Source organism: Garra rufa, chromosome 9 (genome assembly GCF_049309525.1).
Source record: "Garra rufa chromosome 9, GarRuf1.0, whole genome shotgun sequence".
NCBI lineage: Eukaryota > Metazoa > Chordata > Actinopteri > Cypriniformes > Cyprinidae > Garra > Garra rufa.
This window is the reverse complement of record NC_133369.1, coordinates 30,216,326-30,236,565: the sequence shown is the minus strand read 5'-3', so window position 1 is coordinate 30,236,565 and position 20,240 is coordinate 30,216,326. Positions and strand designations below refer to the sequence as shown.

The window sequence follows — 20,240 nt, the reverse complement described above, 5'->3', positions numbered from 1 at the left end:
AAAGCATCCCTAGATATCCCAAGATACAGTTTTCTAACATTCAAATAATCAAGATATATTATGTATCTTTTCATCAAAACACAATGATAATAAGTATGAAATAATATTATAAAGCAGATGGCATTTTACTGTTAAGGAGGTTTTGGCTTTATGGTTTGGCAAATTTATAACAAACATTTTACACTAAGTAAGCATAAAAAATACATCTTGTTAGGCTACTATATATTTATACACGGGGTGAAAATGCAACCCTACAATAGTTTTCTTTTTTTTATTCAAATACTGAAGGTGTGTCTCTTAATGGAAACACAGTGATAGTATATTACCTCAGATAAGTCTTTTGGAGATGATTGGTCAATGACAGACCACTTGGGCGTGGATCAATAGGCTGACATTCCTATAAATACTGTGAGTACGGATCGAGACATACATCAAACAGGTTCAATTAGCAGCCATGAGGTCTTTGGTGTTCCTGGTGCTCCTTGGAGCTGCCTGTGAGTAGAAACTCCATTCACTGATTCACTGCAATTATGATGATTTTACTCAGCACATTTTACAGAAAAATATAGTCAATATACTTATAATACTTTCTCATTTGTGTAGTTGCTCTGGATGATGACAAGATTGTTGGTGGGTATGAGTGCACACCCTATTCCCAGCCCTGGCAGGTGTCTCTGAACGCTGGCTACCACTTCTGCGGTGGCTCTCTGGTCAACGAGAACTGGGTTGTGTCTGCTGCTCACTGCTACATGTCGTAAGTGATGTCTTCACAGAGTAGTTCATGTATCAACCTATCTATCGGTTTCTTTAATTCTGAAGAGTATTGGACTTTGTCTTTCAGACGTATTGAGGTCCGTTTGGGCGAGCACAACATCGTGATTAATGAGGGATCTGAGCAGTTCATCTCCTCTGACAAGGTCATCCGCCACCCCAACTACAACTCTTGGACCATTGACAGTGACATCATGCTGATCAAGCTTAGCAAGCCCGCTACCCTCAATCAGTATGTGCAGCCTGTGTCTCTGCCCAATGGCTGTGCCGCTGCTGGCACCAAGTGCAGTGTTACTGGCTGGGGAAACACCATGAGCTCCAGTAAGTGTCAGGATTCATGATGTCATTTTCTTCACACTTCATGTTCATAGCAATTTGGTTCACTTCATATCTATTGCTGTTGCATTAAATTCTCTGTAGCCGCTGACTCTAACAAGCTCCAGTGTCTGGAGATCCCCATCATCTCAGACAGCGACTGCAACAACTCCTACCCTGGCATGATCACCGATACCATGTTCTGTGCTGGATACCTGGAGGGAGGAAAGGACTCTTGCCAGGTAGAGGATAACAAGAAATAGCATTGTTGCATGAATATTAATTGAGACTATTTAAATAATAATCAGTTGTTATGTTTCTCTTCTTCAGGGTGACTCTGGTGGTCCTGTGGTCTGCAATGGTCAGCTGCAGGGTATTGTGTCCTGGGGTTATGGCTGTGCTGAGAAGAATCATCCTGGTGTTTATGCCAAGGTAATATAGTTGTTGTTGTTTAATAATTGTTAAAAACAATATGTTTGGTTTCATATGATGTACTTACGTAATTTATATGAATTCTCATTTTTTCAAGGTGTGCATGTTCAGCCAATGGATCGCCGACACCATGAGCAGCAACTAAAGCTGATATGAAATCACATACAGCCTCCAAATCTCCTCTGACAAAGCATTTAAAAATGTTCTGCTACTACAAGTTGTTCATTGATAATTGTCAATAAATGCTAAATATATTGTTTAAGTATTTTAACAGGCCTATATTTACAGTAATTCTATGATGCTCTTAGCAATAATTACTCACCAAAACAACACACAACAAAGTGCCTATGTCAACAGTTTAGCAGAAGGCTTAAAAATGGCTACAAGTTGAGTCTTCAATATTTCTAAAAAATAAATAAAGACAGTTATTCTATCAAAAATACATAGGGAAACTTGAATTTCTAGGAACGTCCAACATTTTAAGGACAAGCAAATATGGGATATTTGTTAGCAGTGCTGGGTAGATTACTTACAAACTATAGACCATTACTAATTCCAAAATATATGACAAAAATTGGAGTTATTAACTAAATCAATTACATACACATTTTAGGCAATTTAATCAGACTATTTTTGATTACATTTAGATTATATTTTAAACAAACTTTAATTACATTGATTTAAAAGGATAATCTTGTACCATATTGAGAAAATACAAAGAGAGAGAGAGATTTTATTTTTACACTCCTTTTTTATCAAAATGTTCCTTACAATTTCAATTCATTTTCCTTTTTTTTTCTTTTATGAAGTTAAAAAAATTACACATTTTTTTTCCTCCAAAATAAAATAAATAAATAAACTACACAAGAGTTATTAAATTTTCCTCTTCATCAAAGACATAAACATTTTTCAATTCCCCAAATTTCATTAAAAACTGTTAAATTGTTTGTCATTTTATAAAAAGCTAATTCTGCTCTAACCCTTGCAGTTAGCATGGTTTTAAAGATCAAATCAGGATCCACTGAACATTCAATTTCTGCTATCTTGTCAACCATATTGCTAACTTTGCTTCACCCACCATAAAATTAATCAAAGACATTGTTTTCTTCTTTGCAGCAACATATTTAAGACCAAATACGAAATTCACTGGGCTAAATACTTCTCCTAATTTTCTAAAACATTCTTCCAAAGTCTGAAATATTCTAGAAAAATGTAGAAACACATGATCTATTGACTCCTCAGCATTACAAAATACACATTAATTTACCACATTAAGATCAAAATGTGCCACATGTTTATTTGTGGCTATTGCCCAATGAACAACTCTCCACTGAAGATCTGCAGTTCGTTTCTCTATGGGAGATTTATATAAAGACCTCCAACATCCTCTAGGGGAAAATTCAACCCCAAAAATATCTGTCCATTTTTATTCCTTTACATTATTTAGAGAGGAGTAATGAGTCATTTTCACACATGTTAAATAAATCGCTTTCTTAGATGTTTCTTCAAATGTTGTTAGTTGTGGAGTTCTGAAATTAAGAATTGAGTTCTCTTCTGGTTGTTCTTCAACAGCTGCAAAAATCTTTAACTCTGGAAAAACATAATTCTCATCCTTGTCTTGTAAAATCATCTCATTATTTTGTCTAAATACAGCAGTTAAAGACAAAAAAAAATCTATTTAGTATTAGCTTCATGAACCTGACAGACTTCCTGTCAGACAACACATCTCCTCAGGACTTTTCCATGTGTTGCCATTCTTTAAATCAGATACTTTGGTACAGCCAGCTTTTGCCATTATAGATCTTGAACTCTTCAGACTTAGTTCTTTGACCTCAGTCAAAGGATTATCAAAAAGAGGTTCATGTTGTATCCAGCTTCCAAGATCTGAAGAACTTCTCTTCTCGATCTCCATACTTTTAAAACTGACTTATAATAAGATGAGGTGCCATTCAAATCAATGTCCACCAGCCTTATTAGGAACAATTGTTTATCATACTTAAAAATGTCCACTTTTTGCAACAAAACACAAGCTGTGTCAGTCCACATAGATTCCCCAGAGTACAACAGTCTTTGCACCGCTTGGATTCTGACGGTCTTAATTCGACTTTGTATATCCATTAATCCATGCCCACCTTCATTGACTGGCAAAAAGAGAACAGCAGCCTTTGTCCAGTGGCATCCAGACCAAACGTGTCTTCTTTAACTGGAAAACCTTGCAGATTTTTCCTTAATTGACAGAGTAGGAGTTCAATTACTAGAGAAAAAAGTTGTCCTGATAAAGAACATCCCTGCCTTATTCCTCTATGCATTAAAACTGGCTGACTAAGTCCACCTTCCACCTTTAACATAACATGCCCCAGTATATAAATGTTTTATGCCTGATAGAAAGAAATCTCCAATTCCAAAAGCTTTGAGAGTATTAAACAAATAACAATGATCAACTCTATCAAAGGCTTTTTCTTGGTCAATAGAAAATATACCTAAATCTATATGATCCATATATGCCAAATCAATTACATCTCTTAAAAGAAATAGATTGTCCATTATAGTTATATTTGGTACACAATAAGTTTGATCTCTTTTTATCAAAGACCCAAGGTATTTTTTTAGTCTATTTGCAAATACCTTCGCAAGAATTTTATAATCTGTACATAGTAGTGCCACTGGTCTCCAATTTTTTAAAAGGCCAAGATCACCATTCTTAGGCAATAACGAAAGCACAGCTCTTTTACAACTAGTTGGCAATTCCTTTTTTTCAAAAGAGGCTTTAAAAACCTCCAACATATCTTCCTTAATCACATACCAAAAATGTTTATAAAATTCTGGAAAAAAAAAAAAAAAAAAATAGGAGAATAAAAAGGAAAAATAGTTTAAGATGGAGAAGATTCACCCTTTGTGGCATTAAACAGATTTATCTAATCTTGTAGACTGTCACGATTTGAGTCGTCCTGTCATCACTAACTCTTGCACTACACTTCATGGACTTCAGCCCCCACAAGCCACTGCACCAATCACTGCATTCACCTGCAGCTCATTCTCACACACACACACACACACACACACACAGCTGCAGCTCATCACACGGACAGCATTTAAGCCACTCTCACACTCAGCTTCTTCGCGAAGTCTTGTATTGCCCCGGCTGCATTTCTAAGCGTTTTCCCAGTTTCCTAGTCTCCGTGTTTTCAGAGTTTCCTAGTTTATCCCTGGTTTTGTTTCCTGTTTTGCCTTGTTTTCTCTGTTTGTTTCTGTTGTTACTTTGGACTGCCCATTTGGTTTTTGACTCACGCTTGGTTACTGGTTTACTCTCTGGATTATCTTCGCTGTTGTTGTTTGCTGGTGTTGACCCTGTTTGCCCCGACTACGATCTTGACAATAAAATGCTGCAACTGGATCCGCACGTCTCAGTCTGACCCTCCCTGTTACAGAAGACTTCGCCACTACAAGGATCCAGCAGCTTTATTCACCAGCATCACAATATGGACCCAATCGACCAGCTTCTGCTCCTACGACAGAGAAATCTCCCCATTGAGGAATATGTTCACCAGTTCCGTAAGTTTTCATACCAACTACCATTTTACGATGAAGCGTGACTTAGGGGCCTATTTCGTTATGGACTTAATGAACCTGCCAAATCGATGCTGCCTGGAGGGGAATTTAACTGCTCGCTACAGGACTGTATGCAGTATGCGCTGTTGCTATGTGGCTCACCGTTAACTGTGGGTGTTTTAGAGGAGCCACAGCACAAGATGTCTGCCCTTCCAGAGCCTGTTCACAACATGGCTGCCCTTCCGGAGTCTACACCCAAGATGGCTGCCGCCACGCCAGAATCTGCACCCAAGGTGGCTGCCGCCACGCCCAAATTTGCACCCAAGACTTATCAAAGATTAATGTCTAGCGTGGAGGACCCACCGCTGCTGTCGGCTCGAGCAGCTGGTCTCCCAACCGGCCTTCCAGAGCCTTCGCTGGTTCAGCCCGGTCTTCCAGAGTCTCCGCTGGTTCCGCCCGGCCTTCCAGAGTCTCCGCTGGTTCCGCCCGGCCTTCCAGAGTCTCCGCTGGTTCCGCCCGGCCTTCCAGAGCCTCCGCTGGCTCAGCCCGGCCTTCCAGAGCCTCCGCTGGCTCAGCCCGGCCTTCCAGAGCCTCCGCTGGTTCCGCCCGGCCTTCCAGAGCCTCCGCTGGTCCCGCCCGGCCTTCCAGAGTCTCCGCTGGTCCCGCCCGGCCTTCCAGAGCCTCCGCTGGTCCCGCCCGGCCTTCCAGAGCCTCCGCTGGTTCCGCCCAGCCTTCCAGAGCCTCCGCTGGTTCAGCCCAGTCTTCCAGAGCCTCCGCTGGTTCCATCCAGTCGTCCTGAGATTCCTGTCTGCCCGGTTCTGGTCACGTAGGCCATGCATGGACTGTGTGGGTTCCCACCCACCCTCCCTGCTGCTCCAGTCCCACCACCTCTGTCTCCTGACAGTCCCTCTGCTCACCCACATCCCACCTTCGGTGCAGAGGACTTGCCGTGGGACTGCCAGTCTCCATCGGTGTCCAGACTGAAGGATCCCTCACCATCACCTCCAGTCTCAGAGTCCTGGACTCCACCTCGGTCCTCCGACCCTGCGGCTCCACCCCGGCTCTGTGCTCCCTCGTCTCCGTTGTCGGCCGTCGGCCCACCAGCTCACCGGGCTTCATCGTCTCTCCGGCTCCGCCCCGGTCAGTCGTCGCCCCACCTTCGCCTCTGGACTCTACTCCTCCGGCTGCGCCTCGTCACTCCGTCCTGCCGGCTCTGTGGACCTCCTCCCTCCCATGGGCACAGCCTCGATCCTCTGTCACTCTGGCTCCGCTGCGTACCTCCGGACCTCCATCTCCGCCGGGGTCGCCAGAGCCTTGGGTTCTGCCTTGGCCCTCCAGATCCTCAGTGTCACCTAGGACCATCGACTCTCCGGTTCCGCCTCGGGCTCCACCGGCTCCACCTCCGTCGGTCGGCCCCATGGAGGAGCCAACCCTTCCTCCACCATGGCTTCTCCCTCCGTCGGCTCCGCCTCAGTCCATAGCTCCATTACCCCCACATGGACCTGGCCCTCCATCCCTCCCCCTGTTCCGCCTCCGCTCCACCACCCTCCGGTTTCATTAGGTGGTTAGAGCGTCTGGAAGCCGCTCCTTGGGGAGGGGCTCTGTCACGATTTGAGTCGTCCTGTCATCACTAACTCTTGCACTACACTTCATGGACTTCAGCCCTCACAAGCCACTGCACCAATCACTGCATTCACCTGCAGCTCATTCTCACACACACACACACACACACACACACACACACACAGCTGCAGCTCATCACACGGACAGCATTTAAGCCACTCTCACACTCAGCTTCTTCGCAAAGTCTTGTATTGCCCCGGCTGCATTTCTAAGCGTTTTCCCAGTTTCCTAGTCTCCGTGTTTTCAGAGTTTCCTAGTTTATCCCTGGTTTTGTTTCCTGTTTTGCCTTGTTTTCTCTGTTTGTTTCTGTTGTTACTTTGGACTGCCCATTTGGTTTTTGACTCACTCTTGGTTACTGGTTTACTCTCTGGATTATCTTCGCTGTTGTTGTTTGCTGGTGTTGACCCTGTTTGCCCCGACTACGATCTTGACAATAAAATGCTGCAACTGGATCCGCACGTCTCAGTCTGACCCTCCCTGTTACATAGACGAACATTTTCCTCCCCTTAATTTTGTTACGATTTTCTTCAATCTAAACCTTTTCCTTCCGCTAAGTTCTTTGAAACCTACTGATTTCTGTATTTTCATTACTGAAGTTAAGAGTTTGTTAACATCCGGAAAAAATTCTGTTACTTCAAACTTTTTGCCAAAAGTTTCATCCAGAAAGTCATTGATTTCTTTTACAGTATACAACTGTTCATCCCCACACTGAGAAGGTATATCGGACATTTCAGACATTTTATCATCATTATCATCATCATCATCATCATCACCTTCCTCTCTTCCATGACCAATTTCTTCTTCTGCTATCTGTGAACCCAAAGAGTGATCTTCAACTTTTTGCCCCATCTGTCCCGTTTCAATAGTACAATTGACTTGAGACCTTTCTTCTTCAGCACTCCTCTTACTGTTTTCCTCAACCACATGACTTAAAGGTGCCATAGAATGGAAAACTGAATTTACCTTGGCATAGTTAAATAATAACAGTTCAGTACATGGACATAACATACCATGAGTCTCAAACACCATCGTTTCCTCCTTCTTACATAAATCTAGTATTTGCAAAAGACCACCGAAAAATAGGTCAATTCCAACATAACAGGTCTGTTACGCAACTTCCCCGGGATCGTCAATAGTTACGCCTCCAACATTTGCATCGCCCAATCATCGGTAACGTCAGCACATCAGTTAAACAAGGCGAGTCACTCAAGGGACATGGTTAGCTTAATGTTAGCGCTAGCCTGTTACATTGCTATACATAGGATTTCACTTACCACATAAACAGAGAGATGCCTGCGCTGATGATGGTGAATGATGGAGAAATAACTGCCTGATGATGGCAAATTATTTACAGATCTGGAGAATCACTGACAAGCAGCTCAACTTGATTGGTAAGTACTTGTGTCTCTGCATTGTAACTTTACACAGAGCACATGCATCACAGTAATCAGACTAATATATCCGCGATTCAAAATGGCAGATTCAACAAATCGCATATTAAAAGCGGCTAGAGCTCCTAATTAAATATATATTTTTATCCATGTGCGAGCTATTGAGTTCTGTGAAAAAGCCAATCAGAGCAGAGCTCATTAATATTCATGAAGCTTCCAAATAACAGAGCATTTCGTTCTAGGGACAAATCCTAGGGTTGTAAATGGACCTGTAAAACCATTTCTGGAGATTTTTTGCCCTTTCCTATGCCATATACCTTCTATGTAGATATCAGAGAACAATTTAAAAATATTGTATAAATGCATTCTATGGCACCTTTAATGTGGGCCTACTTTCACTCTTCTGTACAGCACCTCGATTTGAACTTATCCGTTTATCCATATCAATTTGATCTTATCCTACTTCAGTTCTCTGCACTTCTTCCACTGGTGAAACAACTTCAACTACATTTGCATTTTCATTTGTTTCAACCTTTTGTGTGGGCAAACATTTTTCTTATGTCCAAGATCTCCGCATTCAAAGCATTTTAGACTGCCAGTATTCGCATAAATCATATAGGATTTCCCTTCATGCTGAACACAAAAAGAGATTTCCAAAGACGATGATTCCAAAAACATAAACACAAATGAAAGCACGTGTTTTAATGCTTGATTCTTACAACCTAGAGGAATCATTTTTATTCCACTAGCCAGTTTTCCAAACCTTCATAGTTCTTGTTCAGTTTCAGAGCTAGGTATGAACAGTGGAACATTAGAAATTGTAACTTTGGTTGAAAGCGAAATCAGCGGTGAAATAACACAAAAAACATCACTTACCCACACTCCGCTCTCAATCAACCGATCAACCAACCTCTGCTCCATCAAGAATATCACAACGGCCTTGTTCATGCGTGAGGCAGAAACTATGTTCTCAAATCCAATTTGCTCACCCACCGCAACAAGTACATCTTCCACGGATGCATCAGCAACAGGCACGCACCTTACTCCATGACGGAATGAAAGAGATAAATCCCACCCACTCGGGTGAGCCTCCATTCTCACACCCCGCCACGGAACTAAACTAAACAACTACTAAAAAAAATAAATAAATAAATAAAAGAAAAGAAACCAAAAAAAGATAAACCAAACAGACAGATCAAAAACTTAAACAACTTTTCCAAAAGAAATTGAGGAAAATCAGTTGCTCTTCTCACCCGTGAAATGCTCACGCACCCCACACTCCCGACATGCAACTTGTCAAGTTGAATTTAGAAATGTGAGAATTGGTGGGCAAGATCGTTTAGGTAGGGGGCCCTTATAGAAGAGCCTCCAAGAAGGAGAAAGGACAGCCGGAACCGTTAAAAAACCTCTCCATTTAGTATCACCTCTGAAACCAGCCTGACTGCAAATCTGCAAATGACACCCAAGGCTTAAAGTCCACAGGATAGAGTAGGTTTTGGACCGCCTTTAACCTCATAGCTTTGACTTTGGCTGCCAAATCAATCAACCCTTGACCCCCTTCATTCACTGGCAAATAAAGGACTGCAGGGGGAAGCCAATGGTAACCATCCCAGAAAAAATCAACAAAAATCTTCTGCAAACGTTGCAACAAATCTTTTGGTGGGTCAAGCACATTTAAAGTGATGCCACATCATGGAAGCTACTAAGTTGTTAATGATGAGCACTCTTCCCCTATATGACAACTGAGACAGAATCCATTTCCATCTTTGTAAACGTCCAGAAACTTTTTCGAGAATACCATCCCAGTTCTTCTGAATAAATTGATCAGTCCCAAGAAAGACTCCAAGGACTTTAAACCCTTCCAGACTCCAAGAGCAGTTCTGAGGAAGTATGGGAGGGCCTCCATTCTCCCATTCTCCCATTAAAAAGGATGCACATTTTTGCCAGTTGATTTGAGAGGAGGAGGCTTTCTGATAAACCTCCTAAGATGCTTTCAAATCCATAACATCCTGAGTAGATTTAATGAAAACAGTGACATCATCAGCATAGGCACTAAGTCTAACAGTATTCAAATCTGTGGAAGACGGACACATTGTTGATATGCCACCCAACTTATTTCTTAGTGCAACCAATAGAGGTTCAATAGCAATGGCATATAGAATTCCTGAGAGACCACACCCCTGCCTTATACCTCTGCTTACTCTGAATGGTCTAGTAAGGGTGCCATTAATTTTGAGCATGCTGTATGAGTCAGTATACAAGAGTCTTATATAGGCAATAATAGATGGGCCGAAACCAAAAGATTCAAGTACTATTTACAGTACTAAAAGGTCTTTACTGTAATTTCATTTACAGTATTTTTACTGTAATTTCATTTACAGTATTTGTACTGTAATTTCATTTACATTATTTTTACTGTAATTTCATTTACAGTGTTTTTACTGTATCTTCAATTACAGTATTTTTACTGTATTTTCAATTACAGTATCAGTACTATAGAGTTTATTTTCATTTATTTTAAACATTTTTTACCTGTAAAAACAATCCAATTAACCTACAGCACTGTAATTCAAGATTTTTACCACCCCAACCCCATAAAAATCACAATAACTCATAAGCATTAGTTCTGATAATATTCTTTTTAATTGTTGAACATTTTCTTTTTAAGTACAGAGACTTTGTATCATGGGAAACATACACATACTGAAAAGCAAAAATAAGTAAGTACACTACCAGTCATAAGTTTTTGAACACAAGATTTTTTTAAAGAATTCTCTTCTGCTTACCAAGCCTGCATTAATTTGATCCAAATTTAATTTATTCCTTTGATCAAAGCTGAATTTTCAGCATCATTACTCGTCTTCAGTATCACATGATCCTTCAGAAATCATTCTAGTATGCTGATAAACATTATTTAATTTTTAGATTTTTCAGGATTCTTTGATGAATAGAAAGATATTATTTAGCAAGGATGATTTAAATTGATCAAAAGTGATAATAAAGACATTCATAATGTTACAAACTATTTCTGTTTCAGATAAATGCTGTTTATCTGAACTTTCTATTCATCAAAGAAACCTGAAAAAAAAATGTACTCCACTGTTTTTAGCATTATAATAATTTCAGCAACATCATAATAATAGTTTTTGAGCAGAAAATCAAATTATTAGAATGATTTCTGAAGGATCAGTAATGATGCTAAAAATTAAGCTTTGATCACAGCAATAAATTACATTTTAAAATATATTCAAAAAGACAGTTATTTTAAATAATAAAAATGGTTCAAAAGTGTATTGTTTTTGCTGTACTTTGGACCAAATGAATGCAGGCTTAGTGAGCAGAAGAGACCTTCTTTAAAAACATTTAAAATCTTACTGTTCAAAAGCTTTGTCTGGTAGTGTAAATAAAATAAAATCATACAGTAAAAATGTGTTTGTGTTGTGTTAAATTTTAGTAGTTTTGAGTCAAAGTTGACAAGCTCTCTGATGAGAAACGGCAGAATGGGATTCAGGCTGATGCTTGTTGTTTGCACCCTCTTTCCAGAAGTCCATCTGATCTGTGACTGTCAATGCATTTGCTGCCACAAAGGTTGACTGTCTGAACAAACCTGCAAGCACAAGAAAAACAGTGTTTAAAGAATTTGCCTCAACTGTCAAACTTGGTGCTGTATGCATTTTTAAAAAAAATGATATACTACATACGAAGGCAGTAGTAAGAAAAAAAACTGAAGAAACTTTTTCTTGAAATTTTTTATAAAGAATTTTATGAATGGGTCAGTAAGTCACTGATTCTAGGTGTTTAAAAAAGGTAAATTCATTCAGTAATGAAACACTGCTGTGTGCAGAGATGCACAACATGGCTTTGTTAAGAACCGTTTTTACTAAATGGAGCAAAAAGACAATATTTTCTTCTTGATTTAAAGGAGAACTCCGGTGTGATTTTGACCTACAGTGTATTGAATCATGATACCGAGTGTGAACGTACCTTGCATATCTCATCTCGTCTTGTCCACTGCAGTCCGAAATCTGGGGTCAGTTATCCGATGCTCACAACAGGTTGTCAATGAGAGTCAACAGGGCATCGAAGAAGCCATGTAAATAAATCACTGTTTTACGCCATTTACGAGGCACAAAGTAGCTCCACACTTCATTGGTAGACTTCCAAGGGCCCTGACATTTACGAGACATTGAGAACTCAGAAAAAGCACCGGTATTTTATTTACGAGAAGATTTATACAGACAGTTCCTGCAAGAAAAAATCCGGCCGCCGCCATCTTAAATTTAGTCACGATAAGTCGAGTGTCGAGCACCAAGGAATTTATCAGGTTATCAACTTATCAGGTTGTAGTTTCCTTCGTGCTCGACACTCGACTTATCGTGACTAAATTTAAGATGGCGGCGGCCGCTAAACTTCTTGCAGTTACTGTCTGTATAAATCTACTTGTAAATAAACTCCCGGTGCTTTTTCTGAGTTCTCAATGTCTCGTTTTAAATGTCAGGGCCCTTGGAAGTCTACCAATGAAGTGTGGAGCTACTTTGTGCCTCGTAAATGGCGTAAAACAGTGATTTATTTACATGGCTTCTTCGATGCCCTATTGACTCTCATTGACAACCTGTTGTGAGCATCGGATAACTGACCCCAGATTTCGGACTGCAGTGGACAAGACGAGATGAGATATGCAAGGTACGTTTACAGTCGGTATCATGATTCAATACACTTTAGGTCAAAATCACACCGGAGTTCTCCTTTAAATCACTTAATATTACATTCTTGTTTATTGAATTTTGTTGCCCTGACACTTAGTAAAGTCTGCCACAGACCATGCTAAATGCTAACCAATCTGTTCATATAAACATTCTAAACAGGTGTGTGTTTCCTAGAAAGTCTGTGCATATAATAGGCCTACTATGATTAAAAATCTATATTTGTTGTTTTACAGTAACAATAATCTAAATTGACAGACAGTAAGATTGCTATTATGAATTTAAAGGTTACAGTAAGTTAAAGATACCTGAAGCAGCTGCATTTTGCTGTTTAAATGCTGGTTTAATAGAAATAATTTTAATGCGCATGCAAACTCAATCTTGATGGTAATAAAAAACATTCCCAGGAAATAAATACCTTACAAATGTGTACTTTAAATACAATATAACTTGCTTAGGATAAAAGCATCTGAAAAATACATGAATGTAAATGCAATGTAAAACAAAATATGTTTTAGGTTACCTTATTCTGCATGTCTGTAAAATGGACAGCTGGCTGTGTGATGATTCTGCCCTTGATGGTCAGCATCCAGTTAGTGCTTGGAGAAATCTCCTGTAACAGACAGTGTCACAACACCCTTTTAGTGTTACTATAGTTTATGATCAGAAAAGACAACTACTGTACAGTAATACAATTTACATTTTTAATAAAATAAACATTTATAATATTTATTAGCAAAACTTGCTATATTAATATATTGCTAGCCCGTTACTCTCTTTAAAATGTTAACCCGTTCTGTGAGTTAGTGGAGAACAGCAGCCTGTGGCTAATTTAGTAACGTTAACATTAGTTAAGTTGACGAAAGCAAAAGCTTAACGTTACCTGTTGTTTGTACTGCGATGACGGCAATCACCAGAAAAGGCTCCAATACACCTCTGATGCAGACGACATGACCACGAGACCACAAACTTGAAAATAAAACACAAAAGAAGCACTTATAACCGCGGTGTTTCAGCTTTACCTCAGTGTTTCATGTTAGCGCGCTGTTTATGTCACGTCTGTCACTGAATTTAGGGACCGTCTATAAAGTTACATACGACATTGATACACACATTTCTTACTTAAACATCATTTGAAGAGAATTACCTTGCCAGCTATAAAGAAGCAGCGTTGAAACGATATTATGCCGCTCTGTGACTAACGTTGAGTTTGTCAACTTCGGCTTATGGACATTATTAGCTTACCAGTTCATGTTATCGTCGATACTATGGCAGTCATTCACAGAAGAAGATCCAAAATACACCTCCGCGCTCCGACGTTACAGACGACATCCAGACCAGAAACTTGAAAATAACAAGCAAAAGAAGGGCTTGAAAATACTATTTAAAATCTCCACAGAAAAAGCGGTGTTGCTTAACGCACTTTACGTTACCTCAGTATTTCACCTCAGTTCGCCGTTAAGCTTGAGTAACGTTAAGGGCTCGTCAGACGAGTTAACTTGCATTAAAGGGCAGCACAATATACAAACGCGTTTCTCGGTTTCACTAAAGTTTATTTCGACTAATATATGTCACCTTAAGTTACTCACCAGTCCATGTTTTCACCGTTATGGCGGCGCCCCGGCCGTCAGTCAGAAAAAAAGGCTACCGACATGCAAAACACGATGAATATTGTTAGTTTGCTGTTAACAAGTGAAAACATCTTAAAATTGTTCAGTTTTTCATAAAACAGAAATAATATACTAACCTTTTTGTCAAGTTATTGGTGCAACATTTCTCCTTTTGTCCTTTTTACCGCCACTTCCTCTCAGCAGGAGAGAAAAAAAATAGGTCATAGGTCATTGGTCAATTTTTCGCGGGCAAGTTCACTACTGTAAATTTACAGTAGTTTACTGTAAACGGATTTACAGTAGTGGATAATTACAGTAGTGATCATATATTTTCCCATAATCCTTTGCAGTTTACAGTAAAATACTGTATATACATTTTACAGTATCTTACTGTAGATATTACAGTAAAATACTGTTCAAATTACAAAAATCGGTTACAGTGTAGAGTATAATCCTGTTTGTCAATGACTTTGAAAGTATCTTATAGTCAACTCCGAGTAAAGAGACTGGAGGCCAACATCTGATATCTTCGAGTTCACTCTTTTTAGGCAAAAGGGTGACCACAGCTCTGCGTAAGCTTATTGGAAGTTTACCTGTTTTAAAACTTTGGTAACACTTTACGTGTGCACAAATAAGCATTAATTCATGTTTAATTAATGCACAGATAATCACGAGTTAATGTATAATTAATGAAGAACTAAACTATTTATTAATGATTACTACATCAGCAACTAATGAACATTCTATATGATTGATAGATTAAGTAATCAATCAATTGTTATTAGTTAATTGTGTCATACTGTATTAATTCCATAATAACTTATTTTATTAACTAATAGTGTAAATTTGTGTGTTAATTACCACAGTGGTCAAAGCTATGTACTTCAACTTCCAGTTGTCTGCTTTAATTACTCATTAGCTAATGATTTGCAAAGATATCATTATGTTATGACTTTACTTATTGAGGCACAAAACTATTAACTAATTGTTAAGTAATATGTCATTGTGGTTATGATATAGAATTAGTCAGTCATGTGCCTTAATGTGTTGAAGCCATGCATTTAAACTTCCATTTGTCTACTTTAATTAATCATTAGGTAATGATTTATAAATATATCATTATGTTAAGACTTTACTTATTGAGGCACAGAACTATTAACTAATTGTTAAGTAATATAGTTATAGCTAATGATTAATTAAAGCAGACAACTGCCAGTTGAAATACATGGCTTGAACCCATTTTGGTAATTAATACATTAATTTACACTATTAGTTAATAAAAGGGGTTATTAGGGAATTAATACATTATGACACATTTAACTAATAACAATTGATTGATTACTTAATCTATGAATCATATAGAATGTTCATTAGTTGCTGATATAGTAATCATTAATAAATTGTTTAGTTCTTCATTAATTATACATTAACTCGTGATTATCTGTGCATTAATTAAACATGAATTAATGCACATGTGTGCACACGTATTGTAAAGTGTTACCAAAACTTTCCATAAAAACAGAAAACAATTCGACATTAAGACCATCCAATCCAGGAGATTTGCCAGAAGACATCTCTTGAACAGCTGCAGATAGTTCATGCAAAATCTTGTTATCCACAGGCTTTTTCTCCATGTTAAAGAAAAAATATGTAGGTGCATCCATACTGTTAAAAGTTAAAAATCTTGCACAAACAAGCATCTCTTGGGCTCTTTCCTCCAATAGATTCCGCAAAAGAAATTTGTTGCGCTCCAAAGATTCAGTAGTTTCAACAATGTCCCCTTCAAGTTTAAGATGAAGTATTTCTTGTTCAAGCTGTGCCATCTTATTGTCCAAAGAATGTTTACTATATGCAGAATAGCTCTGGCAAAACAATTGGATTTGAATTTTGCCAATGTCCCACCACTGGCTCAGGGACTTGTACTGTGTTTTGTGTTTTTCTCTCTCTCCAGATCTCCCAGAAATGAGTGAAAGAGTGCACAAAGTTGTGATCTAATAATAGTCTGCTATTAAATTTCCAATAAGAGTGCTGTTTGCAGTGATGACATCAATATATACAACATGATGATCAGACAAAGCAGTAGGAAGAATACAGCTGTTATAGAAGAGGTTTTGCTCTTTTACTTTTTTGTACATAAATCCGATGTAGCCTAGCCCCAGATACCATATTGAAGTTTACTTTCACCCAGGTATATTGCCTAACCTGAGGAAATGCTTCTCTCCAAACATCAACAAAATCATGATAAACAATCAACGACCGAAGTACATCTGCTGAACTACTGTGGGGTTCTTCGTGGTTCCTGTCCAAAGTATGACTTAAAGCTGGGTTTCTCAACTCTGGCCCTCAAGGTCCACTTTCCTGCAGAGTTTAGCTTCAACCCTAATCAAACACAGCTGAACAAGCTAATCAAGGTCTTCAGGATCACTAGAAAGTTACAGGCAGGTGCACGAGTTTGATCAAGGTTGGAGCTAAACTCTGCAGGAAAGTGGACCTCGAGGGCCAGAGTTGAAAACCCCTGACTTAAAGTGCAATTAAAATCTCCTGCCAGTACAATTGTTCTATCATGAGAAACAAGACTTAAAGAGGTTTTGAGCTTTTCAAAGAAAATAGCACGTTCCGACCCAATATTGGGTGCATACACATTGACAAAAGAAAAATCAATACCATAAATTGTTGCGTCAACTCTCAATAACCGCCCAGAAACCAGTTCAAAAGTACTAACAGGTTCTTTGTAATCAGGTGCCAGCAGTATAGTCACCCCTGCACTAACACTAGAGCCATGACTTAAAAACGCCTGACCCTTCCATTCACTTAACCACTGTATCTGATTTTTTCACATCTGTATGTGTTTCCTGTAAAAATACCACACCAGCATTCTTCAACATAATATAATCAAAAAGACTAGCCCTTTTCACAGCATCACGGCACCCGTTGATATTTAAAGAACAAAGTCTTAAAGGTGCCATGAAAATAAGTAAAAAGTAAACACTCATTAACACCAATCTGCTTTGTAGCTTTAAATCCACAAGATCTTGAGATGGAAAATCATCTTGATTAAACGATTCGTCTATGATTGCATCACACTCAGTTTTATCCGCTTGCGTTTGTTTTTCAAAACAAGGCATGGACTGCAAGCACACCTGCTCCGGCTCGTCTCTGCCTGCGGTTCAGCGGGAATATGACTCGACCCGGCCACCTCCTCAGCAGCCTTCACCAATGATTTTTACTGTAAGAAAAAGAGGACGTGGCTGTGTATCAAAGGTAAAAAATGATATAAATACTGTTCAGTTTCTAGCAAAAACCGATCGTTTTGTGTCTTAAGACATCAATGTATCATCACGAGCCGCAGGGTGTAATTTGGATTTGTCTGTGCATGTTTTTTTTACTTTTAAAGGTTTGGTGCCCATCCACGTCCATGATAAGGCTGGCAGACTGCACCGGTTTTCGTTAAAAATTTTCTTTTGTGTTTTTCTGAGGAAACAAAGTCACCTACATCTTGGATGCATTGGGGGTAAGCAGATAAACATCAAATTTTCATTTTTGGGTGAACTATCCCTTTAAAGATATGTTATCAAAAATGGACCTACTAGGTACACAATACGATTGATATGGATGAATCACCTGTCCCATTACCTTAGTCAACTTGTTAACTAGAGTCTAAGAAAGTAACTTATAGTCACTGCACAGAAGTGATACCGGCCTCCAGTTCTTAATCTCAGTTAGGTCTCCCTTTTTTGGAAGGAGAGTGATCACCGCCCTTCGGCAACTCAGCGGCAGCCCACCCTTTAGCAAGCTGTTGTTGAACACCTCCAGCAGGTCACCTCCTATCTCCGACCACAGGACTTTCAGGAAGTCCACTGGAAGCCCATCCACACCCGTGGCTTTTCCACACTCCATATCTTGGAGTGCCTTATAAAGCTCTCCCAGATTTAGGCAACATTCCAGCCCTTTATTAGACTCTTCTGAGATTTTTGGTAGATCGTCTAGGAAAAAGGATTTTCCTCTATATTCCGACTCAAGTTCACTTCCAAACAGCAACTGATAAAACCGCACTGCCACCTCACATATTTGTCTGGGATTAAAAAGCAATGTGCCATCCTCAGCATGTAAGGCATAAATCGTCTCAGGTTACGTATGTAACCCTGGTTCCCTGAGGGAACGAGACACTGCGTCCTGAGACACTTTGGGGAACGCCATTGGCGGGCCGCACTCTGAGTCATGTCCAACGTCCAATGAGAAACGGGAGTGACGTCACAGGCGCGGTGACGTCATCGACCAGGAAGTATATAAGCACGTGCGTTTGAAGCTGGCGTCGGTTTATAGGAATGAAGCGAGCGCAGCAGGGATGCGGGAATTATGGTCCGAGACGCAGTGTCTCGTTCCCTCAGGGAACCAGGGTTACATACGTAACCTGAGACGTTCCCTTCCGGGAACTCTACACTGCGTCCTGAGGCACTTTGGGGAACGAGGTATCAACGCCCCCATAATTTCCAAGGCCCTGCCCAGTTTTTGTCTGCTAGGCCAAGAGTGGAAAAGTTGTGTCTTAGTACACTTCAGCCTGGGAAACTTGCCAGGACATGAGTGATAATACATCTCTGTCTGTGGAGCCCACCAGACAAGAGGGAGAGAATGTACCTCGGCCCTCGGGCACACGAGGTTAGCATAATCCAGTGTCTGGAATACTTACCTGATGAGACACTATGGAAACTCCGCCTGGTGATCTTGCCAGGACGCGAGTGATAATGCATCTCTGTCTGTGATCAACCACCAGACAAGAGGGATAAATGAGCCTCGGCCCTCAGGCACACGAGGAGAAATGGTAGTCCTTTGTCTGCGCTACGGCCAGAACAAGAGGGACACAATAAGTGCCTGGTGAACGTGCCAGGACACTGGAATACATCTCTGTCTGTGATCCACCACCAGACAAGAGGGATAAATGAGCCTCGGCCCTCAGGCACACGAGGCTAGGGTTCTCAACCGCTGCCTGTCACAAGACCAGTGCAGGGGGAGAAAAGGCTCCTCGGCCCTTGGGCACACGAGGAGAAATGGTAGTCCTTTGTCTGCGCTACGGCCAGAACAAGAGGGACACAAGAAGTGCCTGGTGAACGTGCCAGGACACTGGAATACATCTCTGTCTGTGATCAACCACCAGACAAGAGGGATAAATGAGCCTCGGCCCTCAGGCACACGAGGCTAGGGTTCTCAACCGCTGCCTGTCACAAGACCAGTGCAGGGGGAGAAAGGCTCCTCGGCCCTCGGGCACACGAGGAGAAGTGGTAGACCTTTGTCTGCGCTACGGCCAGAACAAGAGGGACACAAGAAGTGCCTGGTGGACCGCCAGGACACTAGAAAACATCTCTGTCTGTGATCAACCACCAGACAAGAGGAACACAGGCCTCGGCCCTCGGGCACGCGAGGCAGGATATCACACCTCTCGCCTGGAGGACTGCCAGGTCGAGAGGGTAGAAATCCTTTTCCTCCATAGAGGAAAGCGCCTATAGCACCTCTGGGCCTAGCAACGCTAGGGCTGAAGGACGACTGAGCCAGGAGTGACTCTGAGGTCTAGTTCGTAGAATCTGACGAACGTTAGAGGTGAGGACCAACCCGCCGCACTGCAGATGTCCTGGATCGGGACACCTGCCATCAGAGCTTTAGAGGCTGCAATGCCTCTAGTTGAGTGAGCCTTGACTCCCATCGGGGATGGGAGACCAGAGGACTCGTAGGCAGTAGAGATGGCATCAATGATCCACTTACTGATAGTAGGCTTGGAAGCCGGGCACCCCCTCTTAGGGGGGCCGTAACAGACCAAAAGTTGCTCTGATTTACGCCACAGGGCAGCTCTGTGG

The 20,240-nt window shown here is 40.6% G+C and overlaps 1 protein-coding gene across 1 annotated transcript; it reads left to right on the top strand.

Annotated features, from left to right (window-relative positions):
• The first annotated feature begins 454 nt into the window (after window positions 1–454).
• Window positions 455–1,746, top strand: LOC141342068 (trypsin-2-like). The gene is made up of 6 exons (XM_073846452.1): window positions 455–494; window positions 604–754; window positions 842–1,092; window positions 1,192–1,328; window positions 1,417–1,518; window positions 1,616–1,746. The coding sequence occupies exons 1-6, from the start codon at window positions 455–457 to the stop codon at window positions 1,661–1,663; spliced, it is 729 nt and encodes a 242-aa protein (XP_073702553.1). The 3' UTR covers window positions 1,664–1,746.
• The last annotated feature ends 18,494 nt before the right edge of the window (window positions 1,747–20,240 follow it).